At 38.5% G+C, this 12447-nt stretch overlaps 2 protein-coding genes and 1 non-coding gene across 3 annotated transcripts in view; all 3 read right to left on the bottom strand.

The window, feature by feature from the left end:
- LOC107572936 (SH3 and PX domain-containing protein 2A-like) overlaps positions 1-3334 on the bottom strand; it is a gene marked incomplete at its 3' end in the record, with an annotated part of 83304 nt that extends 79970 nt beyond the window's left edge. Inside the window, exon 1 of the mRNA XM_016259377.1 lies at positions 2924-3334. Coding sequence (XP_016114863.1) covers positions 2924-2995 — 72 coding nt within the window. The remainder of the gene's footprint in view (positions 1-2923) is intronic.
- Positions 3335-5919: 2585 nt separating this feature from the next.
- On the bottom strand, positions 5920-10193 carry LOC107572935 (CST complex subunit STN1-like). The gene is made up of 6 exons (XM_016259376.1): positions 9766-10193; positions 9423-9518; positions 8625-8702; positions 6484-6651; positions 6228-6348; positions 5920-6109 (listed from the first exon to the last, which is right to left on the bottom strand). The coding sequence occupies exons 1-6, from the start codon at positions 9899-9901 to the stop codon at positions 5920-5922; spliced, it is 789 nt and encodes a 262-aa protein (XP_016114862.1). The 5' UTR covers positions 9902-10193.
- A 616-nt stretch (positions 10194-10809) lies between these two features.
- On the bottom strand, positions 10810-10881 carry trnae-cuc (transfer RNA glutamic acid (anticodon CUC)). The gene has a single exon. It is a non-coding gene; the product is annotated as a tRNA-Glu (tRNA).
- Positions 10882-12447: the final 1566 nt, after the last annotated feature.

The following is a 12447-nucleotide window of genomic DNA, read 5'->3' as shown; positions in this document are numbered from 1 at the left end:
GGGATTAAAACAAGGGCATGTGGGTTCACATTTCCCCTCCTGCTTTTCTCTCTCTCTCTTTCAAAAGGAAAGCATACTCAGCTGTTTGACAAACATTACTAATGAGACTGAACAACTGCCTTTCTTTTTTTACTCTCTTTCCAGAGTATGTTGAAGCCTGTGGGATATAGGGCCATGCATATTCCGAAGGCTCACTCTGTCTCTCTCTCTCTCTCTCTAGAGAGAGAGAGAGAGAGAGAACGTAGTGAATCTATGGAAAAGCAAATGACTCCAGTGCAAGTTATGGGGGAGGATGCTGCACTAATGCTGATCTGAGAACAGTTCTGTAGCTCTCGTGGTAAGAGGATTGAGACAATGGGCCCATGTTAAACAAGCTGTTTAAAACAAAAAGACACAACTACTGATGAATGTCAAGGCTGTTAAAATGTACCATCATTTAAAATGGCAGAACTTTTGGTTGACTAAGATTTAGCACTAGAAATAGGTCACTAATCAATTGGTAACATTAACCATCTGGACTCTTTGTACAGTAGGTCAGATATATTTGCTTCCCTTGAAACTCAAGATGCTTTTGGATCATTCTCAACATTTATGGAGTAACACAAGGGAAGGACACACAAAGATTTCACTTTTTAAATAAATGTGCATTTAAATAGTTATATTAATTATTTAATTATTAATGAAAAAGTTGCATTCAATTAGAAAAATACAAAATGGACTGGACTTTTGTGTACATAACTATAGGGTGAAATCTGGAAAAAAAAATGGGTCAGGTTTTCATTATATTCCAGAAAATGGCCTAAATTTACTCTATATAATTTATGTAGAACTAGTCTTTAGGTAATCTATATGATCTAGCATATGCTTTCAAGAAGTGGTAGCATAAATATTTAAAACAAACTGCAGAGTCCATCTTTTGCAGGAAATACATAAGCTTCTGTTCCAGCCATATATGGCCACTTCTTCAGGCCACTAAACCCCGAATCTGTCATTGAAGTTGTGCCCTAAATTGCTAGAAAAGGGGGTGTGACAGAAAGTCTAATAACTTGTGACGACAGATCAACATTTCTTCATGTTGACAGAAACAATAAAAGTTATATTCGTTCTTATGTTTTTTCCATTTTATAGTGCCACCAAGTTGTAGAGATGCGCCATTTTTTTTATTTAACCAAGGATTAAGCTCATACACATATGTACCTATTTTGGTGAAGATATCTCATTCCGTTCAAAAGTTACAGCCATTTTAGTCAAATTGGCCCGCCACTTATGAACGTTTTGGCGCCCCTTTGCGACCGTGAGTTGAAAGCTCAACCTTTTTTTGATAATTGTTCATAAACACTGTCCATAGAGTATTTCTGCCCTGGTTTGGTTCTGATCGGGCAAAAAACCTTGGACTAGTTACTCGACAGAAGTTACTCGATATGAGAAGATCTATCAAATGATATGCATATTCTGTTGCTGTGTGAACAATCGCGCAATATACAATCGTTTTTGCACTTGAAAAATGCAATTTCGCCCCCCAGTGGCCGATTTCTTTCAAAATTCTTACAGACCTTTAGGGCCATGTGTCGAACATGCCCACCGAGTTTCGTTCCGATCGACCTCCGTTAACCCTGTCAAATAGGGGCTTAAAAGGTTTTGGCCAATGGCGGCCATGTTTTTTGAGATACGCGAATGTCCTCATAGTCACTTGTGCCGCTTTGGACCATGACACTGCATACCAATTTTCAAGTCGATCGGACCAACGGTTGTGCAGTTATCATCATTTTTATGTTTTTTCCGTCTTATAGCGCCACCAAGTTGTAGAGATGCGCCATTTTTTTTCATTTGTTCAAAGATTGAGCTTGTACACGTCTACCGAGTTTGGTGAAGATATCTTATTCCGTTCAAGAGTTATAGCTAAAATAACATTTGGCTAATGTTAGCATAGACGTTTCTTTGCATGCTGTTGCGCACTAAAGTCGAAACTTCAACTTTTTTTGATAATTATTGATATTCAGTGTCCAGAGAATATTTCTGGAGTGGTTTAGTTCCGATCGGGCGAAAAACCTAGGACTAGTTCGCAAAAGTAGGTTTTGGATATAACTCAATTTTGTGGAAAAACGGAGCGTCGTAGAGCAAAAAAGTGCGCAAATCACTTTTGTTTGTACTGACCCAAGAATAGCAACGATGTATAGTTTTTGAGTCTACGACAAACGGTGTACGATGTACGGCCAAAAATGTCAGAATTTTTATTTTTTTGCGCTGTAGTGCCCCCTATTGGCCGATTGGGCTGAGACTTTGATAGGTTCTCCCCAAATTGAGCTCTATCATTTGGCCAAGTTTCAAGTCTCTAGGCCTTACGGTTTGGTCTGCACGATCAGTTTTAGGGGAGAAGAAGAATAAAAAAAACAAAAAAAAATTCCTAACAATTACAATAGGGTTTCAGCACTTCGTGCTTGAACCCCTAATAATTGTACGTTTTCACAAATTATGATCAAGGTATTGTTATTGTCCTGGTTATGCAACTGACATTACCTGCAGACATGTTCTAATTTCATTTGAAAAAAGTCATAAGAAATCGAAATCTTCTTTAATGAACTCTAATTAACTTGCCAAATGAAGTGAATATAATTGAGTAGGCATATGCACATGCAGGTGTTCAATCTGAGGTCGTTCTCTGTACTTTATTATTATTTATTTGTTTTTTCTTAAACGGACCTCTGTGGTTTATGTGTATTATTCTCCAATAAAAATACAACTCTCTTGACTCATCTCGGCTAATGATAAAAAAAAACACTTTTTATAGGACAACGCAGAACCAGCTCAAAACGCATTTGTTCATAGCGTTGCAGAAATGTCCTTTATCGTGATTCAGACGCGTCTCTCTGTATCTCAGCATCAGGTTCGAGAAGGACGCAAGGTGAATAGGTAGCCAACTCACGTAATGTTTGGATGGATTCCTCCTCTTCTCCACATCCACCACTTTTACATCCAAAACTGTCCGAAACTGCATTGTGCAAACAGAGGCTTCAGACAGCCACAGAATGAAATGGGACAGTCACGAAGACGTTTGCACGAATAATATCGATGGTCCTCTTCTCAATGAAAGCAAACGACTGTTGCCCCCCGGCCCGTCCGTTTATTCCCCCTTGACGTAATGTATGAAGATCGAGTAATAAATGATGCAAAACTTATATCCGTCTGCAGGAAACGAACATTGCCGTATCCATCTCTCATAACGCAGAGCCGATTCTCGAACCGCCGCGTTCCAGCTGGATTCGAATCAAGACGCGTTCTACGGAGTCATTCTGGAATCCGGATCGGCGCGTCCTTTGTGTGGACTACAGTAGAGTAGCTGAAGTCTGGGGGTTCTCCTTAAACGTGAGCGGCGCAGGAAGCCATTCGGCAGGAAGCGTGCGCACACACTGGGAATGGGATATTTGGGCAATGGGGCCGGGCTTCTTGACAAGGGCTCTGTTGCAGTTTAAGAGCCTCTACAGGCAATAGAGACAATGGCTGGATTTTACAGACCAGGCATTGTTTGTCTGTTTGCTTCAGCTTGTTAAAAGGCCAATTGTGAGAGAAACGCATGCAGTAGCGTATCTGGACTGCACTAAAACCATGTCACACACCAGAAATGAACTGTCATTTGAAAAACGTTCCATAAATAAAAATGCTAAATATGCATAGTCCATATACGCATTCAAACTATTTCATAAACGACTGCTGCGCATCTATTCCATAATCTAAGAATATCACAGACAGTGCGAGACGTGATTTATGTTACTCGTGTATTGCCATTGAGCATACAGAGACCTGAACGCGCACAGATACAGATGTGCTCATGGACAGTCACGTATCTATTTGCTCACAGGGACCTCCTCAGGCCATTGAGTGTAACTACAGTTTCAAACGACCCATTCAGCTCACCCACTATAAAACTCCAGGGCACTCTTTCCCATATAATGGAAGTGAAAGGGAACTGGTTCCATTAAACTCCAATTATTATTATAAAATATTTTTAACATGGCTGTAACATTTGGTTTAAACAGTACAAATACTCAGTTCTCAAAAGTGTATGTTTAGTCTATTAAAGAGATAATTCTGGCATTAAAGGGGTCATATGATGCCATTTCAAGTTTTCCTTTCTCTTTGGAGTGTTACAAGCTCTTGGTGCATAAAGAAGATCTGTAAAGTTGCAAAGACTAAAGTCTCAAATCCAAAGAGATATTCTTTATAAAAGTTAAGAGTCAGCCACACCTACCTAAGACGGCTCGTTCTAACACGCCCCCACATATCTAGGTCACTATGTGGAAATATTAGCATAATGCAGCCCAAATGTGCATGCAAAGAAAGAAGGCGTGGTTTCAGGAGACGCTGTGTTTCAGTGCGAAAGCAAAAGCACTTTATTTGGCCTTCCGAAAGTAGATGCAATTAGGAATCATTGGTTAAGATTTATTTACAACAGAACAGCACAACCCAGATGTTCGAATTTGTGCAACCCATTTTATGGACGACAGTTTTTTTTAACCTAGAAGAGTACAAGGCAGGCTGTGCACAAAGGCTATTTCTAAAGATTTTTTTTTTAAAAAGGGTCAATTCCGACTTTGCTATGACAAAAATAAAGATATTAAAAAGATAAATAATGGATGAAATTGATTTTAATGATTTAAACAAAACTGGATTCTGTAACTTGTTAACATTATGTCTTCATGATTGTTTTTAACACCCTTATTATATTTTATGGAATTAAAACACAATGCTACAAAACAGTGTAGTGCGCTTCTGTTGTGCTTATTATGTCACTATTGCATTCTAAGAATGTCAGGGCAACCTCCAGCACCTCTCGACTCAGATTTTGGCTGTAGCGCTGCCTCAGGCTGGACAATATATGCAGGACATGGCATCCTTTTTCAGCATCTGCCAAAAAAAAACAACAGCATATGAGGAAGGTCCTCTACTCACATTCCCTGCTGCCATCGAACAGCACAACACATCCCCCCTGCCGTGCCCACCATAAGTTATTCCTGGCTCTTACATTCTGTTATACTTCAGCCAAGAGTAGTGACATTGAACAAGGACAGGAAGTGTACAAGGAAGTGTTGCGCATTCATCTTTTGTGTATATAAATGTTGCATATATAATGTCTATCTATCTCTCTATCTGAGTATAATGGATGTCAAGGTCATGCTCAGTACCTGTTCAGCTGAAGAACTCTGAATCAGTGGATGTAAGAGGAACTCAACATCATAAGGACGAAACCTGGCCACCTCTTTCTCCAACAGGAACTCCTTAAGGGCGAGAACTGACCGAGACAGCAAACAGTGGAAATGTGAGGAACCACCTGCTCTGTAAATAAAAATAAGTTATAAGTACATTTACTATATATATATTATCCTACTGCAGTGGAAGATCTAAGATATAAATGATGTCATGTAAAATAACAGATATCACAATCGTTCTGTGTGACTCACTCTGTGCCGCCCAGGTCATCTCTCGGCAATGCGTCACCTCAACAATGAATCACATTTGTGTCATGAATCATTCAAAACTACCAATTCAGCCTCCCAAAAAAACTTTGAACAAATAAAGAACATTTAAATAAAATGCAAATTCCATGCACATTCTCATTTGACTACTAAGGAAGATATCGTTAGGCTTCTCATTAGTATACTTCTCCTCACCATATGCTGCCGTCCTTGAATTTCCAGACTTACAGCATCTCATAAAAGTGCTACAGACGATCACTCCCTGCTGCCATCAAACAGCACAACACATCCTCCCTACTGTGCCCACCATAAGTTATTCCTGGCTCTTATATTCTGTTATACTTCAGCCAAGAGTAGTGACATTGAACAAGGACAGTTTACTTTGGAAGTGTTGCGCATTCATCTTTTGTGTATATAAATGTTGCATATATAAGGTCTATCTATCTCTCTATCTGAGTATAATGGATGTCAAGGTCATGCTCAGTACCTGTTCAGCTGAAGAACTCTGAATCAGTGGATGTAAGAGGAACTCAACATCATAAGGACGAAACCTGGCCACCTCTTTCTCCAAGAGGAACTCCTTAAGGGCGAGAACTGACCGAGACAGCAAACAGTGGAAATGTGAGGAACCACCTGCTCTGTAAATAAAAATAAGTTATAAGTACATTTACTATATATATATTATCTTACTGCAGTGTAAGATATAAATGATGTCATGTAAAATAACAGATATCACAATCGTTCTGTGTGACTCACTCTGTGCCGCCCAGGTCATCTCTCGGCATCTGGAACAGCTGATCATAGCACTTTCTGTACAGCTGAGGCATTTCCAGCATACGCGAGATCTGCACTGCCATCAAAGGGTCATTTACTTTATCTACACACACACAGAGTGATGATTACAGGAAAATAATTATAACTGAATCCATGTGTTTTACAAACAAGCTCAATCTAACAGATTAAACAAACTAATTATATGTCTGAATAGAATCTAAAAAATATTTTCCCTCACAGAAGGAGGTGGCCCTGATCTCCCTTGCATCCCTGGAGGTTTTGAGGGTTCCTCGTACCCTCAGCAGGTCTCCGATCTCCAGCACAGTGCTCTTCCGTTCAGCCTCCTTCAGCCGTTTGAGTTCATCTTCAATGTTAAATCCTCTGGAGGATCCGCTAGGATCTCTGCCTACATTAACATTAGTGCTGGATTAGTACTTTTAGTGCAGGGGTGCCCAAACTCAGTCCTGGAGGGCCGGTGTCCTGCAGAGTTTAGCTCCAACTTGCCTTAACACACCTGCCGGGAAGTTCCTAGTATGCCTAGTAAGAGCTTGATTAGCTGGTTCAGGTGTGTTTAATTAGGGTTGGAGCTAAACTCTGCAGGACACCGGCCCTCCAGGACCGAGTTTGGGCACCCCTGTTTTAGTGGATTCATGTCCATTACACATCATATTTTCTATAACATCTACAGCTGGATCGCTTTCACTTTAAAGAAAATGTTCTTAAAAAAAAAAAAAAAGAGCTGTTTGTTTATTTGTTTGTTTATGCATACATGCTGATTAAATATTTGCAGCAATTAAAAAAATAATAATAAAATAAAATTCTCCAATCTTTTAAATCACCATTTTAAAAATCCTTGATATTTCCAGGACCATTTGAACCCTATATAGCCTATAGTTTTGATTATATATAATGTGATTTTGATTGAAAACTAACTACCATTCAAACGTTTGGAGTCAGCAATTGTTTTTGATAGAACATTAATACTTTTATTCCACAAGTATGCATTAAAATGATCAAAAGTGACAGTAATGACAATTTTACAATGTTAGAAAAAATATACAAATATTACGCAGCACAACTGTTTTCAATTTTGATAATGAGAAGAAATGTTTCTTGAGCACTATACCAGCATATTAAAATGATTTCTAAAGGATCATTTGTCACTGAAGACTGGACTAATAACTGCTGAACTTTGCTATCACAGGAATAAATTACATTTTAAGATAAATTCAAATGAAAAACGTTTACATTTTACATTCTAATAATTCACAATATTATTTAATGAATTTTACTGCATTTTTATATAATACAACCTTGGTAAGCATAAGAAACCTTTCAAAAGTGTATATTCAAGACACGGATTTCTGTCCTGGAGGGCCGGTGTCCTGCAGAGTTTAGCTCCAACTTGCCTTAACACACCTGCCGGGAAGTTCCTAGTATGCCTAGTAAGAGCTTGATTAGCTGGTTCAGGTGTGTTTAATTAGGGTTGGAGCTAAACTCTGCAGGACACCGGCCCTCCAGGACCGAGTTTGGGCACCCCTGTTTTAGTGGATTCATGTCCATTACACATCATATTTTCTATAACATCTACAGCTGGATCGCTTTCACTTTAAAGAAAATGTTCTTAAAAAAAAAAAAAGAGCTGTTTGTTTATTTGTTTGTTTATGCATACATGCTGATTAAATATTTGCAGCAATTAAAAAAATAATAATAAAATAAAATTCTCCAATCTTTTAAATCACCATTTTAAAAATCCTTGATATTTCCAGGACCATTTGAACCCTATATAGCCTATAGTTTTGATTATATATAATGTGATTTTGATTGAAAACTAACTACCATTCAAACGTTTGGAGTCAGCAATTGTTTTTGATAGAACATTAATACTTTTATTCCACAAGTATGCATTAAAATGATCAAAAGTGACAGTAATGACAATTTTACAATGTTAGAAAAAATATACAAATATTACGCAGCACAACTGTTTTCAATTTTGATAATGAGAAGAAATGTTTCTTGAGCACTATACCAGCATATTAAAATGATTTCTAAAGGATCATTTGTCACTGAAGACTGGACTAATAACTGCTGAACTTTGCTATCACAGGAATAAATTACATTTTAAGATAAATTCAAATGAAAAACGTTTACATTTTACATTCTAATAATTCACAATATTATTTAATGAATTTTACTGCATTTTTATATAATACAACCTTGGTAAGCATAAGAAACCTTTCAAAAGTGTATATTCAAGACACGGATTTCTGTAATTGTACTGAATTGAAATATTTTGACCGTCTTCAAGAAAAAAAATTAAAATAAAATAAAATAAACACTTGGTGTTACTAATGTAGTGTCAGAATTTTCATAACTTACATTCAGTTGATTCTCCTTGATCATTCCATTTCTCATTTTTCCAACAAAGACAGTTTATGACACCAGTACTGTCATCCACTGTGTGTTGAAGGAGAACAGACAAGAAATAGTAAGACCAGGTGCAACAAGTACCCATTTTTGAAGTGCAGTCCTGGGTCACTTTGATCCCAAGGCAAGGTAACACACAACCAAAGGCAAAATTACTACTACAAATTACGCAAATGCTAAAGTTAGGAAGTTGTGGCCTAATGGTTAGAAAGTCGGTCTCGTAACCCAAAAGTTGCGGGTTCGAGTCTCGGACTGGCAGGGATTGTAGGTGGGGGGGAGTGAATATACAGCACTCTCTCCCCCCTTCAATACTATGACTGAGGTGCTCTTGAGCAAGGCACTGCTCCCTGGGTGCCACAGCAAAAAAATGGCTGTCCACTGCTCCGGGTGTGTGTTCACTGCTGTGTGTGTGTGCACTTTGGATGGGATAAATGCAGAGCACTAATTCCGAGTATACTTGGCCACGTCACTTAAGTTTATGGAGGAACCCAAAAAAAAAAAAACTTCAACAGAACTTGACACTGACCACCATGCATTTTCGTTGCGTAACGAACGGGGGGAAAAAATGTGAAGAAAAAATCTAATTTATAACACATTATTTTATTTATTTATTTTTTACTTTTTATTTATTATTATTGTTTTATTCATTTTTAAACAAACTATAGACCTATTGAGGCAATGCTAAAATAAAATGTTTGCACTTGTATGTTGAAATATAAAAAAATTTATCAAATTCATGTTTTTCCAGACCTCCATAGCAGTAGAAATCTTCTCTCTCCCGCTTGTAAACAACCGTCCCCAGTACATCCACCTGGAAGAGTGGGTGAGTCTTGTAGAAATAAACTCCTACAAAACATCACATGCACATGTCAAATATGGGAGCTTTCTGGCACCATTATAAGAACAGACTCTTCTTATCTTTACATTATTATTTAAAACAGCAGCTGACAAAGAAACAAGTGGCTGACAAATAATGTGAATACTTCCCCGCTTATGCAAAAGTGCTGTAATATTTTTATTCCCGTGTAGTTGAAGATAAATCCAGTAAACAATATTAAAGGGGCCAAGGGTTAACGGCTTGATTTTACATTACCAGGTACTTGTCTGGACTCTTTCATCTGTAGTATGTCAGTGATGTAGAGTCTCGAGTATGCGGAGAACACGGGGTCCAGACCCCACAGCACAGACGGCAGCTCATCAGCATCAGCATCTGCGGGATTCACTGCCATCGGACCTCACTGACAAAACAAAGTTAAGCACCGAAAACTAAAAGAAGCATAAACACGGCAGCAAATCTGCGCGCTTATGAAGTGATCTTGATTCAACTTAACTTGTTTTTTACTAAATGCCAAAGCAACAAGAAATAAATAATGCTGGAGCTTGATGAACGCACGGAATCGTGTTTGTTTTTCCGCTCTCTGCGCAGTTGACTCACTGCGCACATAGGAAGGAACTACGCTAAGCTCCTGAATATTAATTAGGTTACGTGATAGGACGCTCAAGGAAGGTGACACATAAACGTAAATATAGGGGAAATAAGCCTGTTTTTAAATTTGAAAGAAATTCAAAAGTATATATATAAAAAAAATTCTTTAAAAAAGTAAGCAGTAAAATGTGTTGCTATTTGTAAACATTTAAATGTTTGTATTTAACTTTATTTTTATTCATGTGTTTGTTTGTTTACTTACGTTTTTTAAACCTAATAATGTTACTATCTGAAAGAAAAATAATAATAATATTGAAGGAGGGACTTCGTAGAAAACGAAGAGTTTGAGAGAGGCGGGGCATAGAGGACCTACAATAATGTACAGTATTTAAAAAATAATGTGTTTTTTGAACATTAAAGCATGTCAACATATTCTGTTAAACCAAATACACAAAATAATGATCTTTAAAAAAGCATCATATGACCCCTTTAAATAATAAAGGGGGAGGGGACAGTATACGGGTGACCAGGCGAGGGCGCCACGCATCTAGTGAAAGCAAATGTTCTCCAAAAGCGAAGAGCTCCAAAGTTTATGACAGGAAGTCACAACCGGTGAGAATGAAGCATCATTTTACAACACCGCGTTTAACAGAGTTTTGAAAAGTTGGTTAGATCTCGTCTCCATGATGAGTATTTTAAAGAAAACATTTGTTCCCTGACCGGGAATCGAACCCGGGCCGCGGCGGTGAGAGCGCCGAATCCTAACCACTAGACCACCAGGGAGCGCTGATTAAGCTGCGCTCTCGTCTGTCTTTTAGAGCAACTCAGGTCAAACTGTGTTTGAAATACACCCATTCACTTCTGGATTTTACAGAGCATTGGGTCTCGTGAAACACTGTGCAGTAAGATTACAGTTTCGGATTGCTTTTCCTCTTTAGTCTTTACCATCCACAAGTCTTGAAATATGGGCTAGAGATCTTTCTTTCTGACAAGCTTGCAGGTTTAAGCTAGCTGTCCCCCAATCTGGCCAAGCCAGTGCCCAAAACCCCTTTAAAACCAGCTAATAATAAGACCATGAGAGGCCTTTGACCTTTTTTTTTTGTGTAACAGCAGGGTGGTTCTAGATGCTCACTTTTTCATATTTCAGTTATCTAAACCCATTTATGTGTTTTGAAATTTGCTGAGTCAGACCTGTAAAGCTGAGAGAAGTGCTGACTCACCCTACCTTTGAGATTCCTTTGTAAAACTGTCCTATTATTCTGGAGAGAGGTGGACAGTTTCCTCATCGTCTCAGAGCAGAGGCGTCCCAATCTGTATCAGGTCACTGTAACATCGTAAACAGTGATAAAAGACTGATATTTGCAATAAGAGTGATAGCTGCATCTGATGGGAGAGGAGTGCATAGAAATTGGCCATAAATGCAGCTGTCAAATATTGATGTGAACTCACTGACCCAAAACTCTCACCCAGTGGCGGCTCGTCCGGGGAGGCACAGCTTCCCCAAAAATTTGAGGTGAAAAAGGGAAGACGATTTAATGTTAATAATATTCACAGTTCATTTCAGTTCATGTCTCAGAATGTGTATTTTTTGTTTGTAATTTCACAGCTGTAATACCATAACATGTTAATGAAGTTGGAAAGCGGCGCTTTTCTATCGCGAATGTGTCTTCTGTGTCAGTTGCGCTGCACGGATGCTCTGTTTTCGTTCAAATACAGGTAGAAAATGTATCCTTGTGCTTGCCTTCAGCAGATATTCTCCAAAATGGCGCTACAATGATGTGGAGAGACACAGAGAAGACGAATTGTTGAATAAAGTCGTTATTTTTGTTTTCTTCGCGTACAAAAAGTATTCTTGTCGCTTCATAACGTTATGGTTGAACCACTGATGGTAGATGGACTATTCTGACGGATGTCTTTCATACTTTTCTGGACCTTGACAGTGTCATTTACTTGGCAGTCAATCGGACAGTCACAAGCCTCCCGGTTTTCATCCAAAATATCTTAAATTGTGTTCCGAAGATGGACAAAGCTTTTAGGGGTTTGGAACGACATGGGGGTAAGTGATTAATGACAAAATTTTCATTTTGGGGTGCAGTGTCCCTTTAACACAGACTTTTAAAGGGATAGTTCACCCAAAAAATAAAATTTGATGTTTATCTTCTTACCCCCAGGGCATCCAAGATGTAGGTGACTTTAACGTAAACTATGCCAGAGCGCGTGAGGTGTGTACGCACTCTGGCATAGTTTATGTTAATAGGTGTGTTGATATCCAGCCGAAGAGCAATCAACCATAACTTCAGGCGAGCAGGCTCAGAAGTTGGGAATACGTGGAAAGTCACCACTCCCGAA

The sequence above is a fragment of the Sinocyclocheilus grahami genome, unplaced genomic scaffold, assembly GCF_001515645.1.
Source record: "Sinocyclocheilus grahami isolate Dianchi unplaced genomic scaffold, SAMN03320097.WGS_v1.1 scaffold1836.1, whole genome shotgun sequence".
NCBI lineage: Eukaryota > Metazoa > Chordata > Actinopteri > Cypriniformes > Cyprinidae > Sinocyclocheilus > Sinocyclocheilus grahami.
Note: the sequence above shows the minus strand (reverse complement) of the source record. Positions and strands in the feature narration are given on the sequence as shown.